This window comes from Macaca mulatta, chromosome 13 (genome assembly GCF_049350105.2).
Source record: "Macaca mulatta isolate MMU2019108-1 chromosome 13, T2T-MMU8v2.0, whole genome shotgun sequence".
Lineage (NCBI taxonomy): Eukaryota > Metazoa > Chordata > Mammalia > Primates > Cercopithecidae > Macaca > Macaca mulatta.
Window position 1 is genome coordinate 24820925 of NC_133418.1, and position 17275 is coordinate 24838199.

General features: G+C 40.5%; 1 protein-coding gene across 10 annotated transcripts in view; it reads left to right on the plus strand.

Moving 5' to 3' along the window:
* Positions 1–17275, plus strand: part of LOC701504 (immunoglobulin kappa light chain) — a 676887-nt gene that overhangs the window by 219498 nt on the left and 440114 nt on the right. Inside the window, exons 1-2 of one of the 10 annotated variants that reach the window (XM_077959053.1) lie at positions 12997–13091; positions 13261–13552. The exons of 8 other annotated variants lie outside the window; for them this stretch is intronic. In XM_077959053.1, coding sequence (XP_077815179.1) covers positions 13043–13091; positions 13261–13552 — 341 coding nt within the window. In that variant the 5' untranslated portion in view covers positions 12997–13042. Of the gene's footprint in view, positions 1–12996; positions 13092–13260; positions 13553–17275 lie in introns of those variants that run through there. One more of the 10 variants, XM_077959047.1, reaches the window with a different exon arrangement.

The following is a 17275-nucleotide window of genomic DNA, read 5'->3' on the forward strand; positions in this document are numbered from 1 at the left end:
AACCCACTTCATGTAACTCGCTGTGTGGGGTGTTCTGTTCCCCACGCTTAAGTACGTTGGTAACCAGTGCCCAGTGAACCTGCTTCAAAGATGTCACTGACGTAGAGAGAACTGAAATGGAGGTTATTGGGGCTAGGGATAGAGGAAATGGCGGGGGAGTATGGTTTAAGTGGGATAGATATCAATTTTTATAAGATGAAAAGAGTTCTAGAGTTAGTATCAGTAATAATAACAGAACAAAGTGAATATACTGCACTCTTAATAATGGTTTAGACATTATTAAGAGTGCATTTCACTGCACTCTTAATAATGGTTTAGACAATTTTATGTTCTCTGTATTTACTATAGTTAAAAAATTAACATCTTGATTATAATATTGTTGGTTCAGAAGACATTGCTTTATTTTCTAATTTTCTCACCAAATGTTCATATATAATCACTTTATGATGCCATTGTTCACACATTTTAACAAATTGTGTGTGTGTGTGTGTGTGTATGTGTGTTTATTTTGTAGACATGTGGTCTCCCTGTGTTGCCCAGGCTGGCATCAAATTCTTGGCCTTATGTGATCCTTCCTCCTCAGTTTCTCAAAGAGCTGAGATTACAGGTCTGAGCCCGAGCACTTGGCCACAAGAAACAATTTATCAGAGCATTTCATAGGAGACCTCTTCAAAACGTATATTCTATTGCAGTCACCTCCAAAGCCAATCTCCTAAGCCATGTTTCTGTTCACAAGAGCACTTCTCCCTCTATGATGTGACATCCCCTCAGCATGAAGTCATACAGACACATAAGAGAACAAGGCAAGGAGTTAATCCATGTTTATGAGTGGAAATCACTGCAAAGATCTGGCATTAATAGTATTTAGGTGTTGTACCACTTCTCCACTAGTGAAACACCCTCTAATTTCTCTTCCTGGATTGTTTTCTCCAAGGTTTTCTAATATTTAATGCTAGAGCTGACATTAGAAGCTTTTTATCCTGAGTCTAATTGAATGCTATTTCACTCAAAATGTATTGCCTTAAGAAGTATGATTATAAATATTGAATAATGCCTGTTACTACTACCTACAGTCCCTTTAGATTTCCTGTTATCATCCTAAATATCATGACTTAGGAAAAGCGTTTGAAAGGGGTTTAGACAATATTGATTCTGATCTCAATATACTGATACATGTCAAGCACCCACAAAGTCAAGAAAATTGTAAGGAAAACATGACTTAATGATCATTAGCCATTCTGGTCACTGTTGAGTGAAGATTAAGAAAAAGTCTTAAAAACAAGCAGCTGAAACATTGAGAACTCTCATGAATTCTGGGTAGAGATGTAAAATGGTACAACTACTTTGAAAAACAGTTTGGCAGAGTATTAAACACTCACTGTAAGACCCGGTAACTGCACTCTTAGGTATTTGCCCAAAGGAAGTAAAGACATATTCATGCAAAGCCTTGTATAATAACGTTCATTGTAGTTTTATCCATAATAGCCCAAAGTGGAAACAACCCACATGGCCATCAGCAGGTGATGGGATACACCACGAAATTACTAAACAGCTAAATAGTACTCAAAAGTAAAGAGGAACACGTCATGAGGACACAGGGTGACATGAATGAGCCTCAGAAACAATTATGCTGCACAAATATCACCAGCCAAAAAAGAGAATGTGCTATAATCCATTTATGTGAAATTCTTAAAAACAAAGTGGTAACTATACTAACAATAAGCTGACCAAGGATTTTCTGTTCTGTGAGGTGGAAAGCAAATTGATTTCTGAAGAGCAGGATGAAACTTTTTGGAGTTATAGAAATGTTCTGCGTATTGATTTTGGAGGTGCTCATAAGAATGCATATATTTATAAAAGTTTGTTCAACAGTACATTTAAAATCAGTGTATTTGATTGGAAATATTTTTTTTCAAGAAAATTGGTTAACAGTGAATAGTAATTGCAAATCCAATTAAGCAACATTGTCTTCACATCTTTTATTCTTGCGGTGTACTGGAAGCTACGTGAGCCAGAAGTTCTTCTGGTAGATAATCTCAGCTTGACACTAAAGAACTATGTATCTTCTGGCAAGATCTCTCTTTTCTAGTATTTTTGGAATTTTCTTCTATAGAATAAGAATTTAAATATATTTCACAGATTAAATTGAAACAGTAGGCTTTTAATACACTTTTTAAAATTTATGTCAACTAAAAGTCTAAGCAAAATAAAAAGTCATTAAAAACTGGGAAAATATTTAAATGTGAGGAAATGTTATTTAAGTTATGGATAGAGATCCAACATACCTTATGGTTCATACAAAATTTCAGAAATTAAAATTGCCTATTGAGAGTTCTTAGCGTAAAAACTGTAATACTCTTTACCATGTGTGTTCACGAAATGTATAGATATGCAGATGTATTCCATTTTTCTCCCTTTTTCTTAAGATTTTTGTGTTTATGTTCATAACAGAAGCCAGCCTTTAATTTCCTTGTTTTGTTGTGTCTTTATTAATTTTTTGACTGGAGGACATTATGACCTCCTATAATAATTTTCAGAGTTGTTTTTTTTTTAATTTCCTTGAACTTATGTGTGATTTTGATAAGTACCATGTCAGTAACCACCAAATATAAATTTGGAGTTTTCTTTCTGGGTTTTTATTACAGATTTCTTGTTACTTTTGAGGTAAGAGGTAGGCAGGACTTCACTCAGGACCAGATATGAGGCTCACCAAAAAAGGAACAGGGTTCTGAAAGCACCTCTCCATAAGACACGCTCACCAATGCCATAACAGTTTACCAATGCCATAGTAACATCCAGAAGTCACAGCCCCTTGCCATGGAAACACCTGGAAATTCCTGCCCTTGTCATGGCAACACCTGGAAGTTGGGGCAACACCACCCATTTTCTAGCTATTTCTGAACAACCCACCCCTTAATTATCACATGATTAAAGGTGAGTATAAATGTGACTGTAAAACTGCCCCTGGCTGCTCCTCTTGGCCCTCTGCCTATGAAATACCCCTGCTCTGCAGGAGTAGTCACAGAGCTGTAACACTGCTGCTACCTCAATAAAGCTGTTTTCTTCTATCACTGGCTTACGCTTACATTCCTTCCTGAGCAAAACCAAGAACTTGCCTTGCATCAGTATTGAGCCAGTCACTCATCACTAGAGATGGTGAGAGGCAGCCTTTGATGTGGCAGTGAGATGGCAGAAACAGCGGAGAAACAAGACAGCAAGACACAGCACGAGATGGAAGTTTATGAGAAGATGGACACAGCCATCAGCAATGGGCAAGAGAGCTATTGGAGACGTGGCAAGACAGTCATCAGTGAGAGAGGGCGAGACGGTGACCAGCGCTACAGCCATCAAAGCTACAGAGCTGCTAATATTGCAGAGCTGTTAACACTGGCCAAAGGCTGCTTTAATAGCCATCATCTTTCCTGACAGGCAGTGGAGCCGAGTGGATGGGCAAGTGGCCACAGAGCCACTGCTTCATGCAGGCCAGCCGCTCCGTGCTCCAGTTCCTCCACCGGAGCCCAACCCACCCAAGCCGGGGAGCCTGGAGAGATCTTCATGCAGGCTCCACATTAGAGATTGCTTGGCACCATTTTGGCTCCAGCACACCTGTAAGGGTCCCCTCTACCCACCTGCCCTATATCGGATGATCCAGGGAATGAGACCTTTGGCTAGATCGTCAATTTGAAGTCCCCCATAGCACACCTGTCTACATCCTCGTTGCTCCTTTTCTTAGTCATTTCTCCTCCAATGCCATTTTATTTATCCAACAGTCATTTTATCTTATTTTCTCCCCTGATATATATGTTAGGTTTGCAGTTTTGGCATTGGCTTCCTAATTATGTTTGTGCAATGATTTAAGGCAGAACACTTGGTTCTAAGAATTTTCCTGTTCTGTCAACCTTAAGGAAGCCACAGTCACATTATTCTATGGCCCAAACCAGGCCTTTGAGGTTCACTGTTGGCCACTCCACTGAGGTTCCAGGATTTTCTGTACTGGTCAGCCCCTGGATATTCCAGGGCTTCCTGGCATTTGGTGTGGGGACACTCCTAGGCTGATACTTGGGTACTCTGGGTTTTTAGCATTTGGTATTGTTGGCCACTCCCTGGATGCTCCTGGGTTTTCAGCATTAACATTCTTCCTAGGATTGTGGATTGGAGCCTCACCCTATACCCTACTGGAATCTTGGTTTGCCTTCTCTTATTCTCTGTCCTAAGGTTACCATTTTCTATACTGGCATTTTGTTTTCTTGTTGTCACTTTATTTACACCTTTTCTTCTACATTTTACTTAATAAAAATACTGCTTTAAAGCCAGGCACAGTGGCACATTCCTGTAATCCCAGAAGTTTGGGAGGCTGAGGTTAGCAGATCATTTGAGGTCAGGAGTTCAAGATGAGCTGGGCCAACATGGTGAAACCTGTCTCTACTAAAACTACAAAAAGTGAGCCAGATGTGGTGGCACCTGCATGTAATTCCAGCTACTTGGGAGGCTGAGGCATGAGAATCCCTTGAACCCAGGAGGAGAAGGTTGCAGTGAGCCGAGTTCCCACCACTGTACTCAATCCGGGATGACAGAGTGACACCCTGTCTCAAAAAATAATAATAAAAATAAATAAAATTATAAAAATACTGCTTTAGTCATATTTTGTTTACTAACAATTGCTTACAATCCACTTTCATAATGTCTTGCTACCTCTACTTACACCTTCTATGCAGGAAGTGGAAATCTGAGACAAGAGTAATGATGGCTTAGTCACTTTCCCTCTTGTTGGACTTAGAAAACTTTATGTGTCCAGTAGAAATCCTTGTTAGACGTGGGCACAATGGCGAGCATCATAGAGGACTTGCCACTAGGGTGTCTATTTGGCAATTGGAGCAAATTCAATTTCAGCTTAAAGAAAAATAAACTCATTCTCTATCACAACTCTGCTTGGGTTCAATACAAATTAGAAAACCAACAGACTTGTCTTAAACCTGGTTCCATACATTATAATGCTATTTTACAATTAGATTTATTCTATAAAAAAAGAAGAAAAATGGTCCCTTGTGTACATGCTTTTATGGCCCTTTACTCCCTCCTGTTATTTTCAGACACCAGGAAGCCACACTTAGAGGATCTGCTCCAAGCTGCTCTCCCTAGATGGCCTACATGGCCTCCCCAGAGTCCCCTCAGTCCCCCAGGTCTGAGGGAGGTCCCACCAATTCTCTAACCTACGATTTTAACCTAAGGCCGTCAAGCATCCCTCCCGCTTATCCAACTAGCGCCTGCCTAAACTCCTTGCTATGAGACCTCAAACTCATAAGAATCACTCTTAAACACGGCCTCTAAAGTTTACAACAACAGGGACAGGACCAGAGAGGTGGAGATTAAAAAAAAAAAAAAGAAATAGCCAAAAGCACAATTATTAGCAGCTGCTTTAAAATCCTGCCACCTCAGGGCTCCCCATCCCAAGAAAGTGTTATAAGATCAGTGTCTAGGATGCCCACATGAGAGCCTCCAACGTATCAGCCCTTCAGCCAGAATCAGTGTGCCTACTATTAATATAAACAAAAGGGACATTGACAATAAGACTGTCCTAAGTGTCCCTGGTGGGAGAGGAAATGGCTCCCCATCAATACTAGAACTAACCTTTCACTAGCCCCAACTAGCTGCCTTGCTCTAGCAAAATTGATACAACTCTGTTGACTGGAGGAACATCAGTGTCCTTAGCCTCACGCCAATTTAGATAAAACAACATCGACACATGTGGAGTGGTTTTCAAGAGTGGAGAGTTTAATAGGTAAGAAAGAAGGAAGAAGCTCCCCTACACAGAGATGGAGGGAGGGTGGCTCCAGGCAGAGACAGGAAACCCTAAGTGTGGCTGAAAACAACCAGTAACATGAGGAGCCTGTGTTTCTTTGTTTTGCTTATCTGGGAGGGCAAGTTTCCGTGTCTGTTTCCAGACATCTTCTTGCAGCTCTAGGCATTCCTCCAGTCTGCTTTTAGCTTCCCTATCTTAGTGTGCCTAGAGGGAAGGGAATATGCTTATTAAGGTGCCCCGTTTTACAGGGGCTCATTGTATAAGTGTGAAGCTGGTGATTACTCAAGAGACTCCCCCCACTTCCCTTCTGTGCCCCAGCTGTCTAATCTGTGTTTTACAGCCTGAACTTTCAGGCTACCTTCTGTTGGAAAAGAAATGATTTCTTTAAGCTGCATGATATTAGAAAGGGGGTTATTTTTGAGCTGCTTTCCATTAGAAGGAAAGTTTGCTGCTGGGGCTCGCTTTACCCTAACTGTCCACCTAAATAATTTCTTTCTGCCTCCTACAACACCAATGTCTAATGGACAGCTTATAATTTCTTGCTTCCTAGGTATATATCAAATGTGTCAAACAAATGTGATATTTATTGGGAAAATAATTTTTGTCTAATTTGGAAATACTAAAAGAGAGGTTCAAAATATGAGGAAATCAGTAGATAAAGAGAGATATGAGGAAAGTTATAGGTGGAAGATGTACGTTTTTTCAGGGAAGGATGTAAAGGAAGAGTAACTTTGTGTGAAAAGGGATCTTGTATGATAAATTCTCATCCTAGAGTAAAATGACTAATTTTCTAAGAAAGGTATCGTATAGGTGAAGTCAGAAAGTTCAAGCATGTTATAAGGAGTCTGTATAAGTCAAGGTAAGGTTTGTGAACAGAAATTTATGAAAGAAATTTTGTGTATGATTAAGCCTGCTATAATTGAAAAATTGTGTGTGGTAGACTTTCTAGAAAATGGTCTGCATATTGAAACTGGGTTTCTTTGTTATTGATTTGCTAAATTACATAAAATTTTGTTTTTGAAGCTGGGTGCAGTGGCTTGTTCCTGTAGTCCCAGTGCTTTAGGAGGCCAAGGTGGGTTGATCGCTTGAGGTCAGGAGTTCAAGACCAACCTGGCCAACATGGTAAAACCCCGTCTCTACTAAAAATACAAAAATTAGCCAGAAGCAGTGGTACATACCTGTAATCCCAGCTACTTGGGAGGCTGAGGCAGGAGAATGACTAGAACCCAGGAGGCGGAGGTTGCTATCAGCCAAGATCGCGTCACTGCATTCCAGCCTGGGTGACAGAGTGAGACTCCATCTCAAAATAAAAAAGACAGAAAATTTTGATTTTGATATGATAACAAGTTTCTTTTAAAGCTTCTGAGATTTGTGTCTTAGAGATTCAACTGTTGTGTTTGTTACTTTCAGCTTGTTCTCCCTTTTAAAGGGCCTGGGATCATTGCTGTCTCCTTTAGCTTCTTCATCAGCTCCTGTGACTTTTTCACCTCCAGTTCTAACTGTTGTTGTGGCCTTGATGCTAAAGTGTTTTGTCTTAGAGGTCTGTGGAAGCAATGTTTTCCCCCACTATAGTATTATTCTATGTACTTAATTTTTCTTAACACATATAACCTTATTTGGGGCTTTCGTTTTTTATTTTTATACTGTTGTCAGGGATGTGTGTTCTCTGGAAGCTCTAATTTCTTGCCTCATCCAGCTCTGGTGGCTGCCAGCATTTGTTGGCTTTTTGCTGCATCACCTAATCTCTGACACTGTGGTCACATTGCTTTCTGCTCTTCTGTCTGTATCAAGTCTCCCTCTTTCTTATAAAAGCAGTAACATTTCAGGCCCAGCAAGGTAATTCAGGATAATCTCCATTTCAAGATGCTTAATTTAATACGGTCTGCCAAAATTTTTTTTCCATGTGACATTCACAGGTTCTAGGAATTAAGATGTGGTTACCTTCTGGGGGCTATAGTTCAGCCTGCCACAAACTTCGTTGCATTATATATTTAAGAACTTTTAGTAAGAAATCATCAAAATCATTTTAAATAATAAATATCCTCCTCAACCCCTCAGTCTCTCTGATTCCTTATCAATCCTGCTACAATACTGCTTTAAAATATTTTTTTTTCTTTGAGATGGAGTCTTGCTCTGTCACCCAGGCTAAAGTACAGTGGGGTGATCTCGGCTCCCTGCAACCTCTGCCTCCTGGGTTCAAGTGATTCTCCTGCCTCAGCCTCCCAAGTAACTGGGACTACAGGTGTCTGCCAACGCATCTGGATAATTTTTTCTATTCGTAGTAGAGACTGGGTTTCACCATGTTAGCCAGCATGGTCTAGATCTCCTGACCTCGTGATCTGCCCACTTAAGGGCTAATGAGTGCCTGCCCACCTCCATTCTGTCTGGCCTAGAATATTTAATTGGCTATAAATTTTTTGATTCCAAGCCTTTTGTCCAAAGGAACTACCAAAGAAATCTTAAGAAATCTAATTCAGGCCATGGTGGGAAACAGGGAGTCAGACACACCTTGCTCTACTCCTATTTGAAATGTAGGCCAGATTCAAAAGGCCTTTTAAAATTTTGAAAACAAAATAGCGCCCTTTTCCACAAAAGAAAATAATAGTTTCTTTGCTCAGCCAGAAGACTTAGTCTTACTAACAATTTAAAAAGAAGAAACTGGCTGGGTGCAGTGGCTCACACCTGTAACCTCAACACTTTGGGAGGCTGAGGTGGGTGGATGACTTGAGGCCAGTAGTTCAAAACCACCCTTGCCAATATAGGGAAACCACACTTCTGCTAAAATTACAAAAAATTAGCTGGACATGATGGTACATACCTGTAATCCAAGCTACTCAGGAGAGTGCGACATGAAAATAGCTTGAAACTGGGACTCAGAGGTTGCAGTGAGCCCAGCCGGGATTGTGCCACTGCAATCCAGCCTGGGCAACAGAGTAAGACTCTGTCTCAAAAAACAACAACAAAAAGGATCCCCCAAGAATCAATAATAACCAGAATAAAGCGGCCCTTATCAGATTTTCTTAATTACTCCAAATACTGTTAGGCTTCAGGAAGTCACTAGTTGGGTACAGCTGTCCAGGATTAAACATGTTTCTTACTAGGTCTTTCTTGGCAGGCACAAAAGGTGGACACCACAACCTCCATTTATAAAACCTAGAAAACTTAAGGCTGTTGTTTTGCAAACACATACATTAATAACGTGGTTCTGTGGTTGAGCATCGGAGCATTAAATTTTCTCTCTCTTCTAATTATAATTTTCTTGTTTAATCTTCTAGCAAAGTTTATATCTTCTAAATTTCATGTAAAGATGATACGATCTGTCACAAGGCTTCCAATTCATTCTGTCTTCTCACCCCACAAATGAAAGCGTCCTGCCATCGGGCCCCTTAGTTCAGGTACCAAAGATTTTTACTCCTCAAATGCTAGGGAAGGCCTGCACCCATCAAGTCAGCAGGAAGCACTTACAGAAAATGGACTCTGCACTTCTGCAGTCCCCTTAAGATTAAGGAGGAGTAGCTAATCTCTGAGGGGCAATGAGATAGGAGGTGGGTGGAGCTCAACTCTGGAAGACTGGCTAAAACAAGAAAGAGGCACTAGAAGCACCTGTCCGTAAGACATGCCCACCAGTGTCATATCAGTTTACCATTGCCATGGCAACATCTGAAAGTTACTGCTCCACAAGAGCAGTCAAGAGGCCGGGCGCGGGGGCTCAAGCCTGTAATCCCAGCACTTTGGGAGGCCGAGGCGGGCGGATCACAAGGTCAGGAGATCGAGACCACAGTGAAACCCCGTCTCTACTAAAAATACAAAAAATTAGCCGGGCGCGGTGGCGGGCGCCTGTAGTCCCAGCTACTAAGGAGGCTGAGGCAGGAGAACAGCGGGAACCCGGGAGGCGGAGCTTGCAGTGAGCCGAGATCGCGCCACTGCACTCCAGCCTGGGCAACAGCGTGAGACTCCGTCTCAAAAAAAAAAAAAAAAAAAAAAGAGCAGTCAAGAGCTGTAACTGCCACCTCAGTAAAGCCGTTTCCTTCCACCACCCGCTTACACTGCGCTCCTTCCTGAGGGAGGCCAAGAACTTACCCTGCACCACTTTGGTCAAGTTAGTTGACACAAAATTACTCATAATATCCTCTCTTAATTTTTTACTTTTACAGGCTGTGTAATGACTTTTTCCTTTCCATTTACAATATTGTGTTTTGTGTCCTTTTTCTTTCCCCCATTTTTGTACAGCCTTCATCAAGCAGTCACAGGCTTCAATTCAATTATTTCCTGGTGGTAATACGACTCACGAGAAATGCTGATTCTTCTGGGTATGAGGCCATTCACCCTTTTTTTTTTTTTTTTTTTTTGAGACGGAGTCTCACTCTCTCACCAGGCTGGAGTGCAGTGGCACGATCTTGGCTCACTGCAAGCTCCACCTCCCGGGTTCAAGCGATTCTCCTGCCTCAGTCTCCCAAGTAGCTGGAACTATAGACATGCACCACAATGCCCAGCTAATTTTTGTATTTTTATTACAGATGGGATTTCACCATATTGGCCAGGATGGTCTTGATCTCTTGACCTCGTCCCACCCACCTGAGCCTCCCAAAGTGGTGGAATTACAGGGGTGAGCCACCACACCTGGCCCACTCACCATTTTTATATTTAATACAGTGGAAAATATTGTGACATAAGTCTCTGTTTACAAACTGATCACTGTCAAACATCATTTCCCAACCAATACAGAGTTTTTCTGTTCCTCACTGGTATAATTCACATACGAGTAGAAATCTCAAGTTTAAACTGTGGATTTGCACTTTACCACTTGGTGTATTAAAGAAGGTGAATAATATTAATACATCATCAGTAGGGCCGAGCACAGTGCCTCCCACCTATAATCCCAGCACTTTGGGAGGCCGAGGCAGGCAGATCACCTGAGGTCAGGAATTTGAGACCAACCTGGCCAACATAGTGAAACCCCATCTCTACTAAAAATACAAAAATTAGCCAGGTGTGGTGGCACACGTCTGTAATCCTAGCTACTTGGGACAAAATAGACTATTCCTAATGAAACTGCTTGGAAGACTGAGGCAGGAAAATTCCTTGAATCAGGGAGACAGAGATTGTGGTGAGCCAAGATCGCACCACTATACTCCATCTTGGGTGACAGGGCGAGTCTGTCTCAAAAAAACAAAAAAAAATTGTAATGTTGAATTTAAACATCTATTTGACAAGAAGTTCATAGTTCCTTCTCTCTAAAACAATTCAGGAATGAGCCTGGTTTGATGCCTCTCTCCCCAACATGATACAAGTGTGGCATAAATCTATGAAAAATTCAATTTCCCTGTGCCTACAACAACTACCTGGGATTGAAAACTTCTTCTTTTGCTGTAGTCCTTTCATCTACACCCAGTTCCGCCTAATCTGTGACTCAAAACAATACTTGTCAGAAAAGACTTTGGAAAGAGCAAAAAGACTTCCTTAGAGGTGTCAGAGATTCCTGCACCACCATCTGTCCATCTCTAGAAGCGGTTATGAGTTTGAGGAAAAGCAGGGCTTGTAAATCTACCTGTTTTCACTCCCACTGTATTTCCTAACAACAACAACCACAGCAACAGCCATAACATCACAGGACAAACCTTTACTACTTCCAAGGCTTTTATCTCAGTAAATCTTCTTTCCCTCTATCTCAGGCAGCTAGAAGATTTGATACTCATACAAATAGTAGTGTAGCTTTCTGTTCATAATTGGAAAAGCAGACAAGACCCAATGTAATACAGGCATTCCTTAAGCCAGTTACCATTCAGTTTTGGATCATCACTGCACACATATACCCAGCATACGTCTAATATATATGTAAAAATCCATGAAGCAAGAGTTACAATAGCTTGTGTTTTCTATTGTATTGTATTTTCCTCTTATATCATCTTCTCCTATTTGTCACTAAAAAAAAAAAAATCTGTTCAAATCAGTCTAAATTAAATATTGGATCATAGGTAGATAAAATCTTTTATTTCATAACACATTGACCAAACGAGTAAGTTTCTTTGCAAGACACAGTCCACATTTCCAAGATAACAAGCCTGAAAAAACTATACTTGAGCGAGCCCATAAGTAATGATGGTAGCCTGTCCTTACTGTCAGTCCTGGGACAAGAATAACACAAAAGATAACAAGTTAGAATCATGATTACATAAGAAAGAAGGACAGCAACAGGACATGGCAACCTTTCACAGGGTAACATTTTAATAACAGATGATAAGAAGTAATGCGTTAGACAGGGATGGATGAGAATGATTGAAGTTCTGAGTACTTTAGCACAGATTAAGACCAAATCATTAGGATTTTAAGAGTTGTGTACAATTACTGAAGAAAAAGCCCTAGAATTTAATTTGACTGTGGATAAAGCATTCTTGGATTAGATTTAAGACTATTTTCCATGCTAAGTAAGTATATTTGTGATAATGATGACTGTAGTGCTGAATATTCAATCAATAAAAACAAAATGAATTGCCCCATAATGTCCTGAATACTATTGTAAGTGTTTCATCTTATTTTCTTCAAACTGTCTACAGCACTGTAAGATTGGTACCACTATTGTCACAGTTACACAGACATGGAAACTGAGACACAAGGAAATGAAGCTACTTGATCAATTTCAAGCAATCGGCAAGCCATGGAGCATCTATGTCAGGGCCTGCCAGGACATGTGACTGTAAACAGAAGTTTTTCACTTTTAACTCAAAGAGGGTATGTGTCTGGGTAAATGGAAAGCTTCACGACCCTCAGAAAACATTATTAACAAGCAAATGAAAGGTGTGTCTGGAAGATTAAGTTTTAACTGACTCTTCACTTCAGTAGATCCGATAATGCACTTAGGGAGATGACTGGGCATATTGAAGACAGGAAGAGAGAAATGAAAGCACAACCTTTTATATTGTTCTTAACAGCCTTGTACCAAACATCATCTGGCTGAATTTAGGTGACTGAGGAGAAGAAACACACAGGGGTGAAATTCTGTGCTCACAAGGGAGAAGTTCTACACTCAGACTGAACCAACAGACTTTTGTGACTTGACAACCAGGGAGGTGCAGGATGCTCAGTGCAGAGAGGAAGAAGCAGGTGGTCTCTGCGGCCAGAAGTGCAGCTCCCACCCCAGCTGCTTTGCATGTCCCTCCCAGCTGCCCTACCTTCCACAGCCCATATTAATGACTGGGTCAGAGCCATGGGGAGGAACTGCTCAGTTAGGACCCAGAGGGAACCATGGAAGCCCCAGCACAGCTTCTCTTCCTCCTGCTACTCTGGCTCCCAGGTGAGGGGAACATGAAGTGGTTTTGCACATCACTGAAAACTCCTGCCACCTCTGCTCTGCAAGAAATATAATTAAAATTCAATGTAGATCAACAAATTTGCCTCTACTCAAAGACAGTGGTTTTGATCTAGATTACATGAGTGCATTTCTGTTTTGTTTCCAATTTCAGATACCACCGGAGAAATTGTGATGACACAATCTCCAGCCACCTTGTCTTTGTCTCCAGGGGAAACAGCCACCATCTCCTGCAGGACCAGTCAGAGTGTCAGCAGCAGGTTAGCCTGGTACCAGCAGAAACCTGGGCAGGCTCCCAGGCTCCTCATCTATGGTGCATCCAGCAGGGCCACTGGCATCCCAGACAGGTTCAGTGGCAGCGGGTCTGGGACAGACTTCACTCTCACCATCAGCAGCCTGGAGCCTGAAGATTTTGCAGTTTATTACTGTCAGGAGACTAGTAACTTATCTCCCACAGTGATTCAACATGAAACAAAAACCTCAACAAGACCATCAGTGTTTACTAGATTTACCAGCTGCTTCCTTTATAGACAGCTAGTGTGGTTTTAGCAACTCTGCTCTATTTGGATATTTGTGTGGTTCTAAAAAAAAAAATCCTTGAACAATTTGGACTCTGATTCTTGGACTCTCTTCAACTGAGGCAGCAGAATCCCAGGTTTCCAGAAATAATGTCTCACTGTATGAATCCTTAAATAGACTCAGTGGTTCTTCACTTTATCAGTAAAAGTAGGTCAGTGCATGCTACACCACTCCATTTGAATTCTGCAACATTCTAAATAGTAGAAAATTCTATTTGTTTATCCAAATAGTTGACTTGGTAAAAGCTGTTCATGTGAAGATACTACCATGGCTGAATAAATCCCATTCTTTTTCTTTCTTCAGGCTATCAGCATTTCAGTGGCAAATGGTTATTATAGAACCATTTGCCATTTAAAAGTGAACTAAATTATTTCTTCAATTTTCTCTATGATGCAGTAGACTGTAAAAGGACTAAAGTCTGTAAAAATAAAGTACATGTTAGGAAAGGAAGAAATAGACTATTCCTAATGACGTCTGCAAATGACCAAGTAGAAGGAGTGATAGAAGCAGTTGTTTTCTGATCTTAGTTATTTCTTGCCTTCTGCTAGCTTTTGAATGTGTTTGTTATTGCTTCTCAAGTTCTTGTAACTGCAATGTTAGGGTGTCAATTTTAGATCTTTCCTGCTTTCTCTTGTGGGCATTTAGTGCTATAACTTTCCCTCTACACGCTGCTTTAAATGTATCCCAGAGATTCTGGTATGTTGTATCTTTGTTCTCATTGGTTTCAAAGAACATCTTTATTTCTGCCTTCATTTTGTTATGTACCCAGTAGTCATCGAGGAGCAGGATTGTGCAGTTTCCATGTAGTAGAGCTGTTTTGATTGAGTTTCTTAGTCCTGAGTTCTACTTTGATTGCACTGTGGTCTGAGAGACAGTTTGTTATAATTTCTGTTCTTTTATATTTGCTGAAGAGTGCTTTACTTCCAACTATGTGGTCAATTTTGGAATAAGTGTGATGTGGTGCTGAGAAGAATGTATATTCTGTTGACTTGGGGTGGAGAGTTCTGTAGATGTCTATTAGGTCCTCTTGGTGCAGAGTTGAGTTCAATTCCTGGATATCCTTGTTGACTTTCTGTCTCATTTAGCTGTCTAATGTTGACAGTGGGGTGTTAAAGTCTCCCATTATTATGGTAGGGGAGTCTAAGTCTCTTTGTAAGTCTCTAAGGACTTGGTTTATGAATCTGGGTGCTCCTGTATTGGATGCATATACTTTTAGGATACTTAGCTCTTCGTGAAGAATTGATCCCTTTACCATTATGTAATGACCTTCTTTGTCTCTTTTGATCTTTGATGGTTTAAAGTCTGTTTTATCAGAGAGTAGGATTGCAACCCCTGCTTTTTTTTTGTTTTCCATTTGCTTGGTAGATCTTCCTCCATCCCTTTATTTTGAGCCTATGTGTGTCTCTGCATGTGAGATGGGTCTCCTGAATACAGCAAACTGATAGGTCTTGACTTTTTATCCAATTTACCAGTCTGTATCTTTTAATTGGACCATTTAGTCCATTTACATTTAAGGTTAATATTATTATGTGTGAACTTGATCCTGTCATTATGATATTAGCTGGTTATTTTGCTCATTAGTTGATGCAGTTTCTTCCTAGCATCAATGGACTTTACAGTTTGGCATGTTTTTGCAATGACTGGCACTGGTTGTTCCTTTCCATGTTTAGTGCTTCCTTCAGGATCTCTTGTAGGGCAGGCCAGCTGGTGACAAAATCTCTAAGCATTTGCTTCTCTGTAAAGTATTTTATTTCTCCTTCACTTATGAAACTTGTTTTGGCTGGATATGAAATTCTGGGTTGAAAATTATTTTCTTTAAGAATGTTGAATATTGGCCCCCACTCTCTTCTGACTTGTAGAATTTCTGCCGAGAGATCTGCTATTAGTCTGATGGGCTTCCCTTTGTGGGTAACCCGACCTTTCTCTCTGGCTACCCTTAACACTTTTTCCTTCATTTCAACTTTGGTCAAAGATCAGAGCAGAACTGAGGAGATAGAGACACAAAATCCCCTCCAAAAAAATCAGTGAATCCAGGAGCTGGTTTTTTGAAAAGATCAACAAAGTTGATAGACTGCTAGCAAGACTAATAAAGAAGAAAAGAGACAAGAATCAAATAGACACAATAAAAAAGATAAAGGGGATATCACCACCGACCCCACAGAAATACAAACTACCATCAGAGAATACTATAAACACCTCTACACAAATAAACTAGAAAGCCTAGAAGAAATGGATAATTTCCTGGACACTTACACTCTCCCAAGACTAAACCAGGAAGAAGTTGAATCCCTGAATAGATCAATAGCAGGCTCTGAAATTAAGGCAATAATTAGTAACTTGCCAACAAAAAACAGTCCAGGACCAGATGGATTCACAGCTGAATTCTACCAGAGGTACAAGGAGGAGCTGGTACCATTCTGTCTGAAACTATTCCAATCAATAGAAAAAGAGGGAATCCTCCCTAACTCATTTTATGAGGCCAACATCATCTTGATACCAAAGCCTGGCAGAGACACAACAAAAAAAGAGAATTTGAGACCAATATCCCTGATGAACATCGATGCAAAAATCCTCAATAAAATACTGGCAAACCGAATCCAGCAGCACATCAAAAAGCTTATCCACCATGATCAAGTGGGGTTCATCCCTGAGATGCAAGGCTGGTTCAACATATGCAAATCAATAAACGTAATCCGGCATATAAACAGAACCAAAGACAAAAACCACATGATTATCTCAATAGATGCAGAAAAGGCCTTTCACAAAATTTCAACAGCCTTTCATGCTAAAAACTCTCAATAAATTTGGTATTGATGGAATGTATCTCAAAATAATAAGAGCTATTTTTGACAAACCCACAGTCAATATCATACTGAATGGGCAAAAACTGGAAGCATTCCCTTTGAAAACTGGCACAAGACAGGGATGCCCTCTCTCACCACTCCTATTCAACATAGTGTTGGAAGTTCTGGCTAGGGCAATCAGGCAAGAGAAAGAAATCAAGTGTATTCAGTTAGGAAAAGAAGAAGTCAAACTGTCCCTGTTTGCAGATGACATGATCGTATACTTAGAAAACCCCATCATCTCAGCCCCAAATCTCTTTAAGCTTATAAGCAACTTCAGCAAAGTCTCAGGACACAAAATCAATGTGCAAAAATCAAAGCATTCTTATACATCAGTAACAGACAAGCAGAGAGCCAAATCATGAATGAACTCACATTCACAATAGCTTCAAAGAGAATAAAATACCTAGGAATCCAACTTACAAGAGATGTAAAGGATCTCTTCAAGGAGAACTACAAATCACTACTCAATGAAATAAAAGAGGACACAAACAAATGGAAGAACATACTATGCTCATGGATAGGAAGAATCAATATTGTGAAAATTGCCATACTGCCCAAGGTAATTTATAGATTCAATGCCATCCCCATTAAGCTACCAATGACTTTCTTCACAGAATTGGAAAAAACTGCTTTAAAGTTCATATGGAACCAAAAAAGAACCTGCATTGCCAAGACAATCCTAAGTCAAAAGAACAAAGTTGGAGGCATCACGCTACCTGACTTCAAACTATAGTACAAGGCTAC